The sequence below is a fragment of the Camelina sativa genome, chromosome 14, assembly GCF_000633955.1.
Source record: "Camelina sativa cultivar DH55 chromosome 14, Cs, whole genome shotgun sequence".
In the NCBI taxonomy this organism is placed as follows: domain Eukaryota; kingdom Viridiplantae; phylum Streptophyta; class Magnoliopsida; order Brassicales; family Brassicaceae; genus Camelina; species Camelina sativa.
Genome location: NC_025698.1, coordinates 3,708,909 through 3,725,581, shown reverse-complemented (window position 1 = coordinate 3,725,581; position 16,673 = coordinate 3,708,909). Strand labels below are relative to the sequence as shown.

Sequence of the window (16,673 nt, the reverse complement as noted above, 5' to 3'; positions counted from 1 at the left end):
AAAAAAAAAAAAAAAAAAAAAAACTCATTGCCAAACTCAAACAGAAGAAGCCACACACAAAGCTTTGGCATCAACTTATTCAGCTCCTTTTTTTTTTATGCGTTTTTTTCCAGAGTCTTCTTAGGTAGGTAGGCGGAATCTACAATGGCCCCAAAAGCCAAAATTTACATATGCCGAAGACCACTCACACAGAAACACAAAGACACTTCTCGTACTTGTTAGATAAAAGAAAGATGATAAGCTATCACTCCCATTCGCTACTCTTCTTTATTTATTTGATTCTCCCCACAGACACAGAGAGAATCTTTCATTAGATGAATCTCTCCTCCTCTGCTTCTCCTGCCCTTTGAATCCATGGGTGCCCTGCATTATCCATAATAATACCACTATTAGTTTTTGAATCTATCTATTTAGGTAACAAACCTAACATTAATTAAAAAAATAAAAAAAATTAAATGCAAATAAAGAGAAACAGATCTGATGGATTTGCAGGAATCTTACTCAGAGCTTGTTCGGCTGAGAATCTTCTAGAAGCATCTTTACATATCATCTTCCTTAAGAAATCTTTTGCCATCGACGACACTCCCCTGAACACCTTCGTCGGAAAACGCAGGTTTCCTCTCAGAACCGCTTCGAATATCTCTTCCGCCGTCTCTCCGTAAAACGGTGGTGTTCCGGCGAGCATCGTGTACAGAACCACCCCTGCGCTCCACAGATCCACCTTCTCTCCGTACGAATACCCCATCAGTACCTCCGGCGCCACGTAATACGGCGTTCCGACGACTCCTTCCGTCGTCTCACCTTCCCCAAGCCAAATCCCCGAGCCGAAATCGCAGATCTTAACCGTATCGTTTCGTAGATCTACCAAAATGTTCTCCGGTTTGATGTCCCTGTGAACGACGCCGTATCGGTGACAATGCGACAGCGCTTGGAGAATCTGTTTGGCGAAGGAAGCCGTCTGAGACTCGGAGAAGGTTCCGGAAGAGACGAGACGGTCGTAGATCGAAACGGAAGGATCAACGAGCTCCATGTAGATAGAGAGAGTCGAGTCAGTGTCGACGAGATCGTGGACTTGAACGATGTTAGGGTGGTACGACAAGAGAGCCATGAGCTTAGGCTCGTTGTCGATGCAGGCACGGTCGAGGTCGTCGGAGAGAGAGGCCTTGTCGATGGTTTTACAGGCGAAGAAATCACCGGTGGCCGGAGCGTAGACGCGAGTGACGGTGCCGAAACGGCCACGGCCGATCTCCTCGCAGATCTGGTATTTGTTGTTGTTTGCGAGTGTTTGGCTGCAAGTCATAATATCACTCTTTGTTTGTATTTGTTGTTGTTTAGGTTGGTTGTGTGAGTTAAGAAGAGCACTTTGAGTCGGCTCTACCCTTTTTTTTATAGCCTTAATTCTTAAAGAATATTCTTTTTGATGCCTACATGTTTTTTTCTTTTATTCTTTTCTTTTCTTTTGGTATTTTTTTCGTTAACTTCCAATTTTTCATTTTAATTTTATTTGACTTCAAAAATAGGATTTCAGATATTATTTGCGAATCCAAAATCTATCTTTATTTGGATTTTACTTCGATAAGGTTTCTAAGTTTTTTTTCTTTTTTCTATATGTATGCAGTTTTACTTACATCGTAACCACTATTTTTTTTTTTGTTCTATCTACTACATTCAAGAATTTGTTTTATTCTTTGAAACGGTCATAACATTAGTCTAATATTGTATTCAAGTTATTATTAGATTTGTTGTAAATAAAATTCCTGTGAACCAAATCAGCGCTTGCATTTACGGTCTCCATTATGCTCATGCATGAGTCTTACACATCAACATCGATCGATATTCATATTAGTATACCAGTGACCTGAAAATTAATATAAGAACTATATAAATGTCACACTACACCATTACCATCATCATATTACATCACTATATAATCTCTAAATTAACAATTTTATTATGCTACTGATCCATGTTTTTTCCTACCTGCTGTTTTGTTTCTATACTGCGTCATCGCTTTTACTAACAATAGAACACATCATGAATCCAGCTACATTTTCAGGCTATTACATTTACATGTATATTGGTCTTCTTCAAACTACTTGCATTACTTTGTTTCGTACAAAATGCTATATATGCCTCTCATAAGTGAGTAATGATGCGATACATATGTACTCTATACTATATGCCTCTCAATTCTCAAAAGTGAGTGAGTTATGCTGTATATGTACTCTACTAAAACAAAAGTGCAATAAAGTGAGGCATGTTTGTATTATATATTGGGAGATAGTCCTTCGAAAAATTACAATTTTGAATTAAAACATTATAAGGCCCACGAAAACAACAAACCTAAGGAAAAATAAAACGAAAACAACAAGACAATCCGGTTGGGCTGAAATTACGCTTGGCCCGATACTCAGGTTGGGCTGAAAATAGGCCGTGATAAGTTGTAGGTCAAAAAAGTTAAATTAATAGAATACAATCTTTAGAACATATGGTCTCAGGGACAATCATTCACGATGGGACTCGAACCCCGCTCCGGAGGCGAGCGCCTTATCCATTAGGCCACGCGAACTTACTTGTCAGTGTGAGGTTATAGCTATTATTTATTTAAAGGATTTGAACTTGACCGAACAGAACACAATTCACTTTTTAATTTGCCTTTTTTTGCCCTATACACACCAGCTCTCTCTTCTGCCATGGCTCCTCTCGCACTATCTACTTCTGTGTCCTCCTGCTCCATCATGGCTTCCTCAATATCCAACGCGCTTCGATACCCTCATCCTCAAATCGCTCATAGGAACTCTCTTCTTACTCTTCGCTCTCCCAAATCGCCTTCTTTTCTCAGGTACTTTCTCCTTTCTGCCCTTGATGCTGCTACTTTTTTCCAGTTTTCGTCAGTGGCTTTATCATTGAAGTAACATCGTCTCCTAGTTTCTTTTGTTTCACTTAGGATTATTGTAAACTTACGAATTTTGTGAACAAAAGCCCTCAACAGTTGGCTATAAAGTTTATAACTTTTAGTTGGTCTTTAGGAATCGCCATCGATTTGCTCAATTTCAAACCAGTTCCTAAACGTTGTCATTGTAAATTTGTAATTGAAGATGTGTGAATTTTTAACAGGCTTCCCCAAGGAAAGGTGTTGCAGAGCAGGATTGTGATACGTGCTGCTTCGTCTGCTGCTGGAAGTCCACAGTCGGATGCTGACTTTAACCCATATGAGGTAACTGATCTCTAGAGTCCTGGAAAGGTCTTATTTTTGTTGGTCACATTGTTTTTATTGCAGTCCTCATGACACGATTGCATACCTTCTCAGGTTCTTGGTGTTAACCCTATAGAGGGATTTGACAAGATCAAGCAAACTTATGGAAGGAAACTTAAAGATGCTCAGAGGAGCGGTGATGAAGCCACTGCTGCTCTAGTAGGTTACCTCTCTCTTTCTCCAGACTCCTGTTAAGTAATGATTTCTCTTTGTTACTTGTTAACACGTTTCTATTTTACCTTTTTTGATAGCTTGAGAAAGCATATGATAAGCTCATGTATGCCCAGTTGATGAATAGGAAAAAGGGTGTGACTTTCGGTTCTTTCAAGGTATGTTTTGTGCCCTCCTTCTTGCCGTATGCCGTCTTTGACTCTATTTACTATCTTTCTTAATCCTCTGTGAATTTCTTATAATTCAGGTTTCCAAGGATATTAAGTATGCTGATAAGCAGCCCATGATACCATGGGGTCCTAGGTAAAGATTCTTTATGAGTCTACTCAAATTATTGCTTTTTATCCTTCAAATGGATGATATATTGCTAATGCTAATCATGATTTGTTGATCCGTGTTGTTCCAGGTTTTCCAAGTCGCCCAAAAATGATATTTTGATCAACCTAGCAATATCAGTTGTGTTTGTAAGTGTTTCAGAAGAATCAAGTTTGAGGATCATGTTGCTAATTTAGCATCTGTAGCCTTTATGAATTCAAGACATCATGCTTCATTTGAAATGACTTGTTTCTTCCAGAAAAAGTGGCTCGTTTCTCACATATGTATGCATACTCTCACTCTCTCTTTTTCTTTCTTTTTGCAGAGTGCATGGATTGCGATAAAACGTAGTGTTGAATACAAGCCGCTGCAGTTCATGTCTTTCGCATTTGTTTACAGAATATTTGAGAAATTAAAATCCTTTGAAGCACCTTCATCTCCAATATATAACGTGCGTTTTAAAGAAACATAGAAGCCTTATTTTTATGTTGGTACACCTGGTGGCTCTTCTAGTCCTGCTGAGCATTGATGTTTGATACTGACTGCAGGAGGAAGGTGAAGAAAGTGGACGAGGATTGAGAATGGGAAAGAGGCTTCTTCGTTCGCTTTCACTAGTTTTCGGCTCTATACTTGTGGCATCTTTGGTATGTATCTCCATCAAGACTCCACTGTTTTAAAGAATCTGTTTTATGTTGCACTATATCTGGTAAAGGTTGAACTTTACTCAAAGAAAACAACATCCGTGATAATAAATAAAACCCACAGTGTCAAAGCATTATTGTTTGGATGCTCCTGATTGTTGGATCTAGTTATTAGATATATCAAAATTCTTTTAATTGATTATATACTATGATTAACTCATAGTGAATCATGCTTTGCAGGCCTACACCGGAATCTTAAATGTCATCGAGTACATGGGCAACTCCATACCCATTGTTCTTTACAATAACCAGGTTGGTCTTCTTGCATATCCCCCATATCTCTCTGTTCCTGAAACCTTCCCTTAACTAGAAGTCTAGAACCATATAATACGATGATTTTGGTCAAAATTGATTTTGGATATTTTTGTCAATTGCTGGCTAAGCCTCAACGAACAAACACTAGCTGATTAGGTTGTAGATGATTGTGCCGTTTATTTAGAATATATTTGACTGGTCACATCCATAGGTATTGCGGTATGTGTACACATCTACTGAGATGAAAATTAGATGCGCAAGTGTTAGGTATGAAATGAGAACACCTTAGTTTGATACGTGTTGAAACAATTGCTGAACCAAAATTTAACAAATAGAAGGGTCTAATCTCGAATTCGAAATGAAATAGTTTCATAAGTGACAACTGTCAACCAGGGTTCTGATGTTGTAACAACATTGCTAACGTTGATATTGATTGGGTTGCAGGAACTAATAGTGACGGCGTCATCGGCTTTCATACTCTATGTTATAGCGTCGTATTACAGATAATGCGAGAGAGCCCCAGTGGAGAGTTGATCTATTTGATGCTTTTGGCGAAGTTATGCTGTATATCCTGTGGCTGTGAGATATTACGAGAGTTTGAGATGAAAAAAGTTTATGTTCTCCGGAGAGATGGGGTATAACATTTTTTGTGGAAACGATCAGGTAAGATTAGCAAGAGAGAATCCCTTAGAATCTTAAGTCATATCTATGTACTTTTAATGCTGGGGCTCGCAAGTTGAAGGATTTTTTCTAATGTTGCACTAAGTGTTCTATGTTAAGCAAGTGATTCCAACTTTTTCAAAAGTCTGCTGATTCATAAAAATGTTGTGTTTGAGCGAGGTTTGATATCTTAATATGTTGGTGCTGAGAAAAATCATCAGAATAGATGTCTTGAGGTACGTTCGGATTGGTTGGGTTAGATAAACGTCACGTCAGATGGCTAGACTGCTTTCGGTCGTCGTCAAAGTTTCTTCAACTCTGTACCTGTACGTATGCTTTCAGAATTGGCGTGGCTCCGATAGAAAAATAGATTGACACGTTGGAAATAAATCAGATAGAGACAGAGACGCCACGATTCACGAATTACGAGTAGAATTGACACGTTGGAGCTGACTCTGTTTCCATATCTCTCTCTCTATCTATAAATAGAGAAAGAGAGAGACATGGAGATGTAGTTACAGCTGTTCCACACTATAAAGTTACACAGTTTTTGACAAGTATACGATTTGAGTTCCGTCTTCGACTTCATCGCCTTTTTTAACTACCAAAGTGGTACGTTCCCTAATATGCTCTCATGTACCATCTTCCTCTTCTTCTTCCTTTTTTTGAATAAACAAACAACTTCATTCAACTCACCTTCTTAGAATTAATGTTGGTAACGAACCTTACCTGGTACATCGGTTAATTGTGAAAATGATGAATCAACGGTAAGCAAAAAAAAAAAAAAAATTAAACGTTGAACAATTGATATAGGAACTATATTTGGTTTTGTAAGATTATATTCATAATTGTAGTGGCCTAAATTTTATATTTGGTAGTATATAAATATAATTTGACTGATTTTATAGTAAGAATATGTTCCAAGGATTACATAAATATTCAATTCAACCATATGCATAGAGTATATATATGAAGTTTTGGTGGATGGTTAGTCGGACTTAGAGGTCACCGTAAGTGTATGAATTGAAGGTACGTTTTTATAATATCTCTCATGTGTATTTGTCTTTAAAGTGGTGATTTCTAACATTTTGTATGTGTTAGTATCTCCGTACACTATTTAACGGTGATGTTTTTTATACATGTGTCCTAGATCAATTTACTGATTTGCAATTGAAATTTATGAATATTAAAACTTTTGGTTCGTCGATGAGTCCGAGAATAATAACAAGACAACAATCTCGTGAAATACGTTTGCCTTAGGACACGTATGTATGTGTGTATTTCCGATATAAAATAATACAAACTCAGCTTCATCCTTTTCTCGTGAACATTAACATTACTTTCTTCAATACTAATTGTTTAGTTTATTTGTCCTTATCAAACCAAACAAAAGATTTTGTCGTTTCTTTCTTTCTAAGTTTCAATGCCAACGGTTCCTAATTTTCTATGGCGTTCATGATAGCCAAATGGTACCTTTGGTGGCCTAAGTGTGTCTCAAGTCTCAAAACCAACCCCACATAAATTATCCACGCGGCACTGACTCGCTCACCTTTGTTTTCATGTCTCTATCTCTCTCACAATACATTAAAAAGAAAAGAAGACTCACGTTAAGAAAGAATCTTTAGCTGTTGAGACCAAAAAGGTTCTGTTTCTTCAAGATTCTTGTAATATTTTATTTCTTTCTCTGCCATTTAGAAGGAACATCCAAATCTGAAGAAGCTCTTCTTAATTTAGCTTCAGGGTCCATGTTTTTTCTGTTCAAATAATAGTAACTAGGTAGTAGACCCACGTTTTATGAGAGATTAATTGTTATTTTTTTTAATTATTTTTATAGTTGATTATCTTAACGATAATATTTTAAAATCATTTAAGTGAACATTATGTAATTATTTGGATAATAAAAAAATATGTGTTATAACAATAACCAATTGAATTATTTATATATTAATTTTTGATATATATATATATATATTAATCTTACTGATGAAGATGTTATTAATATTAAATTGATTTTGTGATTTGCACAATTTAATAAAAATTGTTGGGAATTAAATCATCTTGATGACAAATTAATGTAAATAATGTGGATAAGAATTAAAACTCAAATTGGCTTTAGAGCTCCATAATACTGACACGTCAGTTTTTTTGGCCAAAATGCTTTCCTATTAATATATAGGGGATCATTTAAGTGAACATCATCATGTAATGATTTGGATAATAAAAAAATATGTATGATAACAATAACCAATTGAATCATTTATATATTAATTTTTGATATATATATTAATCTTACTGATGAAAATTTTATTAATATTAAATTGAGTTTGTGATTTGCACAATTTAATAAAAATTGTTGGATCATCTTGATGGCAAATTAATGTAAATAATGTGGAAGGTAAGAATTAAAACTTAAATTGGTTTTAGAGCTCTATAATTATATTGAGATCATTTAAGTGAACATCATGTAATGATTTGGATAATAAAAAAATATGTGTGATTACAATAACCAATTGAATCATTTATATATTAATTTTTGATATATATATATATATATATATATATTAATTTTACTGATGAAAATGTTATTAATATTAAATTGATTTTGTGATTTGCACAATTTAATAAAAATTGTTGGGAATTAAATCATCTTGACGACAAATTAATGTAAATAATGTGGAAGATAAGAATTAAAACTTAAATTGGCTTTAGAGTTTTATAATACTGACACATCAGCTTTTTGGCCAAAATACTTCTCAATTAATATATAGGGAATTCTTATAATATGTTGATTTGATGATGTCAGGTCACAGCAAGCTTATTTAAAAAACTTTGAATTGGAACACTTTCGTAAGAAACAAGAGCATCCTTCTTCATTTATACAGGTACTAGCTCCTCTTGTTTTAGATATTTTAATACTCTATGTGTTCATTCCTTTTTTTTTTTTTTTTTTTTTTTGTCGATCATGTGTTTATTCCTTTCTATAATCTTGTTACTCAACATGCATGAGCACCATTTTCATGTCTCAACAGACTCAAGTCTCAACACCACATATATAAATCTTACAATTAAAATGTTTTGATTATACTTCACACTAGGGAAGTGAATCTAAATTATAGTCTAATTAAATGATTCCTTCTAATATTCTCCTTATTCTATTGTCTCATATTAAAAACAGAGTAATTATAAGATCTAATATGTATGTTCTCAGATTTATAAAGTAACATNTTTTTTTTTTTTTTTTTTTTTTTTTTTTTTTTTTTTTTTTTTTTTTTTTTTTTAAGTTTTTTTAATATCCAACTCCGACTTTATAGGTGTTTGGGACTCGAAAGTGTTCCTATGGCTTTCTAACAAATGAATAAAAATAAAATAAAAACAATGTAATATAGGTAAATTTGGTGTAAAAATGGTGATGAGAAGTGTAGATCTACGATCAGATACCGTGACTAGACCGACCGATGCGATGAGAGAAGCAATGTGTGGCGCTGAGGTGGATGATGACGTCCTAGGCTACGACCCAACGGCTAGACGTCTTGAAGATGAGATGGCCAAGATGATGGGGAAAGAGGCGGGTCTCTTTGTGCCATCCGGTACAATGGGAAATCTGATCAGCGTGATGGTTCACTGCGATGTAAGAGGCAGCGAGGTGATTCTTGGAGACAACTGTCACATCCATGTTTACGAGAATGGAGGGATTTCGACCATCGGAGGTGTGCATCCCAAGACGATCAAGAATGAAGAAGACGGGACCATGGACTTGGCCGCTATAGAAGCAGCCATCAGAGATCCTAAAGGAAGCACGTTTTATCCATCGACAAGGTTGATTTGCTTGGAGAACACTCATGCCAAGTAAGTACTCTCTCCATTAGGGCCATGTTCGAATGCATTAATATAAACTAATTGGTCTCTTATGAGTAATAATTGATGCAGCTGTGGTGGGAGATGTTTGAGTGTGGAATACACTGAGAGAGTTGGAGAGATTGCGAAGAGACATGGTGTAAAGCTCCATATTGATGGAGCCCGTCTTTTCAATGCTTCTATCGTAAGATCAATCATCTGTCCCTTTTCCATTTGTAATTCCATTATAAGACTCATAATTAATAAATGAAATCTTCTTGTTGTAGGCACTTGGAGTTCCAGTCCATAAGCTTGTGAAGGCTGCTGACTCTGTTTCGGTGCCATTTCCTTTCTTTTTCTTCTTTAAAATGTGAAAAATTTGGCTTAAAGATGAGTGAGACGCACTCACACACACTCTGTTTTCAGGTGTGTCTATCTAAAGGTCTTGGAGCTCCAATAGGATCTGTAATTGTTGGTTCGCAAAGCTTCATAGAGAAGGCGAAAACAGTAAGGAAAGCATTAGGTGGAGGAATGAGACAAATTGGCGTTCTTTGGGCAGCCGCTTTGGTTGCACTTCAAGAGAACCTCCCAAAGCTACAACATGACCACAAGAAGGCCAAGTTGTTAGCTGGTACGTATGCAACACTCATTTTATTTTTACCCTAATAATCAATTGAATAAAAAAACCTCATTACATAATATATTTGCAGAAGGGTTGAATCAAATGAAAGGGATTAGAGTAAATGTTACAGCCGTGGAGACCAACATGGTGCGTATTATCACAACCATTATTCAGGATTTAAATTAAGATAGTGTGATAAACTATATAAATTAGTTACTTATATATCGTTATCAAGAAAAAGTGAAATTTGTTTAATTTAAGTGTATGCCTCTTATTCAGATTTTCATGGATATGGAGGATGGTTCAAGACTTACAGCTGAGAAACTGCGCAGGACTCTAGAGGAGAATGGCATTCTCGTCATCCCGGAAAACTCATCCCGGTATGTGAAGTATTTGCGTTTACATACAAACCACTTTTCTAAATTGCGAGGGAAACCAAAATAAACTTTTGATTAACATGCTAAGAATTGTCATTTCATATCGGACAAAAACATTAAACTATATATAACATGTAATTGTAAACGTGAACATGTATAGGCTTTACAATTTCACTATTTATTGTGGTTTCAGGATCAGGATGGTTATACACCACCAGATAACAACAAGTGATGTGCATTACACATTGTCTTGCTTACAAGTAAGAATTATTCATATTTCTCACCCTATCCATATTCGCGGTTAAGTTTAACAACAATCTATATGAAATTGATGTTTTCTTTGACAGCAAGCAGTGCAGACGATACAAGAACCAAGCCGGAACTAATTTGGCGAAACCGTATTATGCTTCTCCTTTTTCTTTTGGGTATCGTCAACAAGTATCGTCTATTAACTATTAAGTGTTGTTTATTGCAAGTACGCTTTATTATGACTATTATTAAGGATCTCAATAAAATTGTTACAATGATTCCTCACTTTTGGGTTATCCAGAAGTTTACTTCTTTTTTTTGGGTGGTACCAATGTTAAGTATTTAAGTTTTGATTTTTGAAAGCAACTCACCACTTTTCTCATCATCACTCAAAAAGTCTCAAACGCTTTGGTGAAATGTCATCATTGTCCTTAAATTCATGTCCTTTGGACTTCAAAACAGAGAAACAATGTCATACTAGTAAACTGATGTGGAAACCAAGCCACACATGAGTCCGACTAGTATCCAAAACTAATGGTTTTAAGAACCCTATATAAACTTCTATCTTTCTCTTTCTCTTTTCTTTTTGTTATGAGACAGACGAAGAAACTGGGTTTTTTAGTTATATTCTTATATCCTTCCTCTGTAAGGGTGCCAAAAAGAATGAGTAGGGAAGGGAGCCTCATCCTGCAAAACAGTAACTGGATTCAACTCCGTATGTACATACTAAAATCAATTCCCTTCTAATCATATCAACGCCGGTTCTGGAGCTCTTCCTTCACAAGTTCGGTCACCAAATCCGAGTTAGACTCACTTAAAACCTCTTGAAGTGAGCTTAGTTCCTCCATGTTAGCTTTCTTGAACAGAACTTTGAGAATAGAGTTTGTTCCGGTAGGTAATAACCGGTGTTGGGGGGCATTCTGAACATTTCCTACACCCAATGATCTGACACTTGTGTTGACTTCTCTGGGAAGAGGATTTGCAGGGAACTGAACTTGTGGTCGCGAATAAGGCCTGGAATCCCAATAGTCTGTGCATACTCGATTCACGTCTAATGCTTCGATAGCCTGTTAATCACATTAGAGTATCTATCAACAAGATTTACAAATGAAGCTTTACATTTTCAAAACCAACAGTGCTATTATTCGACTCTTTCTAGCTAACAGAGAAGAAGAGGATATCTAAAAAGTTGGTTTTACCTAGGATTGTTGTTGAAATAGTTTTCTTTGTACATATAATTACAAAACCGTCCATATAAGTTTCAATGCAATTATATAAATCCGAGCCGAATTCAAAACTTGTAAAGAATTACCTGTACAATTGCGGGTGATGAATATCCAAACATTTCAAAACCGTCGGGACTCCCAGCGGGTTGCAAAGGAGGAAGATCTGATTTTCCGGCTTTGTGTTGCTTACTTATCTCCTGGTTCACTCTATCTTTTACCATCTCCCAGCATCTTGTAGGCGACAAGTGAACAAACACCTCACTGGGATTACTCTCCAAGTAAACCTGAGAAGAAGAACATACCACACAATTACCAATATAATCAAGGCAATACAACCCTTTTTCTCCGGAAATATTCATGTGGTTATGTAATAAACTGAAACACTACTCTGACATATAATACGGTTAGTCAAATAAGATCAGCATCTATCTACCAACTGACCATGAACAATGGACTGTCGCGTCCAGCATCCAGAATTTCTGAAATGTAGAAGCACATATTTCTTGGATCCAAAATGTTTAGGTACCTAACCCGGCTACGAAATCCTGCACCAAATAAGAAAAGACATTAAACACTTGCAAAATGTATAACTGTTTTTGTTCTCAAATTGCAAAAATACTTGACCACAGGTCACCTTTAGGGAAAATTGCTCGGCGGCTGCACCATGATTTTCCAGAAAACACACATCCATAACTTAAAGGCTCTACATTGCAATTGATTCTCCTCACGACCTTTGCAATACGGGGACCCTTTTGGCGAATGAACCCATCTGGACTATTGTTTTGCGAACAAGATGGTGTACCTGAATTACTTCTTGCCCCATCAACCACATCCAATATCACCAAACCTCCAGACTTTTTGGGTTTACAACTAGTAGCTTTTTCACCACCGTGGTTGTTAGTGTTTATTCTGTTACATATATCCTGAGCAAGCCCACCAGCCTCGGCATTAACTTCCATGTGCGATGCAGAACTCGGTACATCCACCCTCGTCGCTCTTTGGTCATTAGTAGGCAATGATATAGCGTTTCGGGTATGAGGCAAAGAATCTCCTAGCCTTCGGCAAATTGGAGCAGCAATTCTAGCAGAAGCTTCTAATGCTAAAACGTGGGTTGGTCTCTCTCGTACTTCCAGTTTGTTGCCAGAAGAAACTGCATCTCTTCTCACCGAACCTCGTTTCCTAGGTTTGTCATGCTCATCATCACTGAGGAGTATCACATCATTGGGTAGAATCTGTGAATTCTTTTTACCACTAACGGGCTTTGCAGTTGTCACAGAAAGTATACCTCCTTCAGATGGTTGGCAAGCTGAAACTTTTGGATCAGAAGAATCATATACAGTTTCTTCTTTGACAGGCTTTATACAGTGGCTTGACGTTAACTGCTCCTCCTTGTCTTTCAGAAGTAAATTAACATCTGATAATTTACTCGTCTTCTCTAACCCTTTGCTTAGATCTTCTCTTAATGTTACTTTCAACTGCAAATCTTTCGCTGAAATTGCAGCTGCCTGTGGACTCAGGTCCTTGTGCACTTTCTCTTCCTCATCTATCTCCATCTTGGTTCCTGAAATTTGTGTAGTTAATGCCAATCCTAGATCTTGACGCGCCCATCTATATACAGAACTCAGTTTCCCTTCCACTGCCTCAACAAGTACATTCAGTTCATCGATATCATAGCGAAATAGAAAATATTTAGTAACCCATGAACATGAACACAACTGCTTCACATGACTCAAACATGAATACTTCTCTGGGGAACAACGGCAACCAGCAGCAGACAGGTGCAAGTCAAAGAAACATATACAGCACTCTCTCTCGTTGGTAGCATCAAAATTACTGTGCATCTTCAATGCAAGTGAAGAGTTGCACAAGAATTCTCTTTTGGTACGTTCCATGTCAATGCGTGCCTATATAAAACATGACAAAGTCAATTAATCACCACATTGATACCTCTTAAATGAAGATACCGGTTTACAAAGATACCTCTTAAATAAACAACGACTTCAGGATTTTCCAATCACTCACACTAAATAGCAACTAATTTCTAGAATCAAGACAAAAGATATTTCTACCTTGAGCGTTTTTGCCAAAATTCCATCCTTTCCACTGAATGCTTTCCACCTTAAGTTATCTACAGTATTTTTCTTTAGTAAGTTCAGCTCCCAGTCAGCTTTCACTACTTCTCTTGCTGCCCCAAGCAATAATTTATCATGCGAGATGGACGTTTTTCTACCCTGTTGACAGTATAACTCTATGGCAATCTGCCCATGAGGCAACCAGTCAACTGGTGCTACATTTACCGCTTCAGCACAGTTGAAACCAGAATTAAACCCGGCATGATATGCCCGGGGAAAAGTCAAGACAAACTCTCCAGCATGCTGGACACAACGGTGCACAGGTACTCCTGCGGTTTTCAGTTTTGATGGGGAGAGTTGTGTAACCTACACGAAAGAGCATCATAGGATTTATGTTACGTAAACGATACCGAAAGAATGATGTGCAACAAATGTATTTAAATCAGGAGCAAGTCGTTAGAGGATGAAAAATGGATCTATAGAACTCCTACAGGGTTATTAACTACAGAAATGGAAAATATCTAATGCTTACTAGCTTATGAAGCAAGTCAGGCTGTTCTTCGAAAAGGTCCGGCAAATGCTTTCTCATCGCATCCTCGAGTTTAACAGCATCCTTCCCCCCAACACCATACCACAATTTTGGTGCACCCCAGTGCATATAATTCAACGAATACAAGTGGTGATCTTCAACATGCTGTATCAAGGAAACAAAAACAAAAAGCAGTAACAAAAGGAATGTCAGAGCAAAATAAGATGTAGAGTAATGAAAAATACATCCACTGGTTTAAGAAAAGTTTATAATATGTTACACTAAAGCATTTGGGAAGAGTTCCATATGCGGAATGTTTTGAAACAGACAAAAGATATGAAACGATAATCAATTTCGTTCAGGTTTTTCAGATGATGAAATAAATATCCTCAACCTTACTTTATTCGGAAATTGAATTAAATATATCAGCTTTGCGAATAATGGATAACCGATCATTGAAATTATGTAGCAGAGAAATTCGATCACATTCATAATAAGTGCATTCTGTTGTAGTTATAAGTTATAGTATGAGCCTATGTTTGATTTCAGTAAAAGGAAATATCCTAACTCAGCATATGATGTAACATGCAAAATAAAATTATGCAATTCACAGAGATCAATCTTACCCAACAGAAAGAAGAAAAGCACATCCCAATATACAACCACGGCACAAGGACACCGGAAATATCACTGCCCTCGTACCTAAGGAGGGATCCCGGAAGCCTTGGAAAGTTATTTAAGTTCCAGCCTGATCTTGCATATTTTTCCTCTGAAGAAGAAGCATTGTGACTTGATGATGTCTTGGGAAATCCACTACCAAATACCCCAGTTTCAAGGTCAGCACCATATAGAACCTATATTGAAATATCATTGCGTCAGTTAGGAGATACAAAACATAAACCCCCAAATAAAATAAAATAAACAACTGGAACAAAAGTTCACCTCTATCTCTTCAGTTGCTTTATCTACTATCCGCCAATATTCACCTTCAACATCCTCAACTGCTGGCTCCCAGCAGTCTATGGAATTACCAACTTTACATTCATTGTCTGTAGAAGTTTCACTCTTTTTAAAATACTGAGCCTTGAAATCGTCAGCATATTTCTGGAAGTCTTTTAGTGTGAACCCTGGACCAGGCTCAAACCCAAACGTCTCAAGTTCACTCATTCCAGTGCTTGCAGAACAGGAATCGCTCATGCCACTAGTGACAGGATCCGTTCCCGTTTTCATGAACTTTCTTTTCTTCTTTCTCATTTGATTAGAAAGCTTTGAAATCTTCTTCATTGAACTCCGGTTCTGAAGTTTATCAACTCTTTGGACACGAGTCGCAAATTTAGAACCCTCCCATACTTGCTTTTCTCTCAGTGGGCAGGGGGGTTTCCAGGAAGGAGGAGGAACAATGCGACAGATTCCATACTTTTCAGCTTCCGGTCTTATTTTAGCTATATAATTCAAAGTGTCTTCAAACTCCTAGAAACAGGTTTGCAGCTTATGTCAGATATATGGATCTATTTACATAGAAATTCAGTTCAAAAGGTTTGGAAGTACAGAATATGAACAAGACCTCTTCGCTCGGGTAGAATACAGGGGCGTCTTCAAGGTCAGGCCTACGAGCTTCATCTGGATGCCATTTCGCAGTTACCTGCCAAACTTGTGAAAATGACGTTAGAGGGTCATGAGAAAACTACGATACAAGAAAAGATAAGGCATCCAATCCTAAAGGGAAAGACATTTATAGTTGAGCATTAACTGAGATCAACCTTTTGGCAGTCTTTACATTCTTCACAACCCCTAACCACACCCTTTGGTAAAGAAGGCTCGACTTTAGAATTCTGCAACAAGACAGATGCATGAGAAAGGCAAGTTGATCAAGATGGAAACACAAGTTGTTATAAAGTAAATGCAAAACAAAGAACTCACTTGATCAAGATGTTGTTGAGATGCGGCATTGTCATTGTTAGCAACATCATCATCATCATCATCATAATTAATCCAAGGTCTATTACGGCGAAGAGAGCGAGCAGCTTTGGATTCATCGGTCTCAACTTCCATCTTGGGTTGTTCGGTAACAGGAACAGTTTCAATGGGAGTCATGGCTTTATCAGAAGAACCAGGGGGTAGCCTTTTTAAAGTGAAAGTGGCATATGATTCAAACCCAGGAGGAACAGATGGCAAATCATCACTTTCATCTTTAACACAGATTCTCATAAGCTCTGTCCCCATTACTTCTGTGCCAACACTACAAATTTCATGTCTCAAGAATATCACAACCAAAAACTATAAATAATAAACAATAATAACATCAACAAAATGGTGTGCGGATTTTAAGGGCAAAGTACGAGAGATTACATATATAAAAGGTTCATCATCGCTAATTATGAAGAATCATTCAAAAAAAAAAAAAAA

At 36.9% G+C, this 16,673-nt stretch overlaps 4 protein-coding genes across 6 annotated transcripts; 2 read left to right on the top strand and 2 right to left on the bottom strand.

Annotated features, from left to right (window-relative positions):
• On the bottom strand, positions 102–1,372 carry LOC104739459 (phosphoenolpyruvate carboxylase kinase 1-like). Its single transcript, XM_010459808.1, has 2 exons — positions 502–1,372; positions 102–363 (listed from the first exon to the last, which is right to left on the bottom strand). Exons 1-2 carry the CDS (start codon positions 1,298–1,300, stop codon positions 311–313), a joined length of 852 nt encoding a protein of 283 aa, XP_010458110.1. The 5' UTR covers positions 1,301–1,372; the 3' UTR covers positions 102–310.
• On the top strand, positions 2,654–5,537 carry LOC104739458. The gene is made up of 10 exons (XM_010459807.2): positions 2,654–2,842; positions 3,118–3,217; positions 3,311–3,415; positions 3,508–3,585; positions 3,675–3,730; positions 3,834–3,891; positions 4,068–4,193; positions 4,291–4,386; positions 4,624–4,695; positions 5,143–5,537. Exons 1-10 carry the CDS (start codon positions 2,694–2,696, stop codon positions 5,203–5,205), a joined length of 903 nt encoding a protein of 300 aa, XP_010458109.1. The 5' UTR covers positions 2,654–2,693; the 3' UTR covers positions 5,206–5,537.
• LOC104739457 (probable low-specificity L-threonine aldolase 1) lies at positions 5,866–10,725 on the top strand. Of its 3 annotated transcripts, XM_010459806.2 has the most exons (11): positions 5,875–5,970; positions 6,319–6,387; positions 8,162–8,240; positions 8,745–9,204; positions 9,286–9,397; positions 9,480–9,530; positions 9,619–9,823; positions 9,903–9,961; positions 10,094–10,194; positions 10,385–10,451; positions 10,539–10,643. In XM_010459806.2, exons 4-11 carry the CDS (start codon positions 8,762–8,764, stop codon positions 10,575–10,577), a joined length of 1,077 nt encoding a protein of 358 aa, XP_010458108.1. In that variant the 5' UTR covers positions 5,875–5,970; positions 6,319–6,387; positions 8,162–8,240; positions 8,745–8,761; the 3' UTR covers positions 10,578–10,643. The 3 variants fall into 3 exon arrangements, with proteins under 3 accessions (XP_010458106.1, XP_010458108.1, XP_010458107.1); XM_010459804.1 differs by lacking the exon at positions 6,319–6,387 and having other exon boundaries at positions 5,866–5,970; positions 10,539–10,725; XM_010459805.2 differs by lacking the exons at positions 5,875–5,970; positions 6,319–6,387 and adding an exon at positions 6,821–7,000.
• Positions 10,866–16,523, bottom strand: LOC104739456 (putative lysine-specific demethylase JMJ16). Its single transcript, XM_010459803.1, has 11 exons — positions 16,188–16,523; positions 16,028–16,099; positions 15,832–15,909; positions 15,210–15,737; positions 14,894–15,121; positions 14,271–14,432; positions 13,736–14,104; positions 12,301–13,570; positions 12,108–12,211; positions 11,753–11,950; positions 10,866–11,507 (listed from the first exon to the last, which is right to left on the bottom strand). Exons 1-11 carry the CDS (start codon positions 16,488–16,490, stop codon positions 11,193–11,195), a joined length of 3,627 nt encoding a protein of 1,208 aa, XP_010458105.1. The 5' UTR covers positions 16,491–16,523; the 3' UTR covers positions 10,866–11,192.

Coding starts and splice junctions, on each gene's coding strand:
- LOC104739459 (XM_010459808.1), bottom strand. CDS start 1,300: ATGACTTGCAGCCAAACACTCGCAAACAACAACAAATACCAGATCTGC. Junction 364..501: donor CTCAGCCGAACAAGCTCTGA/GTAAGATTCCTG, acceptor TGGATAATGCAG/GGCACCCATGGATTCAAAGG.
- LOC104739458 (XM_010459807.2), top strand. CDS start 2,694: ATGGCTCCTCTCGCACTATCTACTTCTGTGTCCTCCTGCTCCATCATG. Junction 2,843..3,117: donor AAATCGCCTTCTTTTCTCAG/GTACTTTCTCCT, acceptor AATTTTTAACAG/GCTTCCCCAAGGAAAGGTGT. Junction 3,416..3,507: donor ATGAAGCCACTGCTGCTCTA/GTAGGTTACCTC, acceptor CTTTTTTGATAG/CTTGAGAAAGCATATGATAA.
- LOC104739457 (XM_010459804.1), top strand. CDS start 8,762: ATGGTGATGAGAAGTGTAGATCTACGATCAGATACCGTGACTAGACCG. Junction 9,824..9,902: donor GAAGGCCAAGTTGTTAGCTG/GTACGTATGCAA, acceptor ATATATTTGCAG/AAGGGTTGAATCAAATGAAA. Junction 10,195..10,384: donor ATCCCGGAAAACTCATCCCG/GTATGTGAAGTA, acceptor TTGTGGTTTCAG/GATCAGGATGGTTATACACC.
- LOC104739456 (XM_010459803.1), bottom strand. CDS start 16,490: ATGGGGACAGAGCTTATGAGAATCTGTGTTAAAGATGAAAGTGATGAT. Junction 14,105..14,270: donor CTGACTTGCTTCATAAGCTA/GTAAGCATTAGA, acceptor TCTTTCGTGTAG/GTTACACAACTCTCCCCATC. Junction 11,508..11,752: donor CATCACCCGCAATTGTACAG/GTAATTCTTTAC, acceptor TGTGATTAACAG/GCTATCGAAGCATTAGACGT.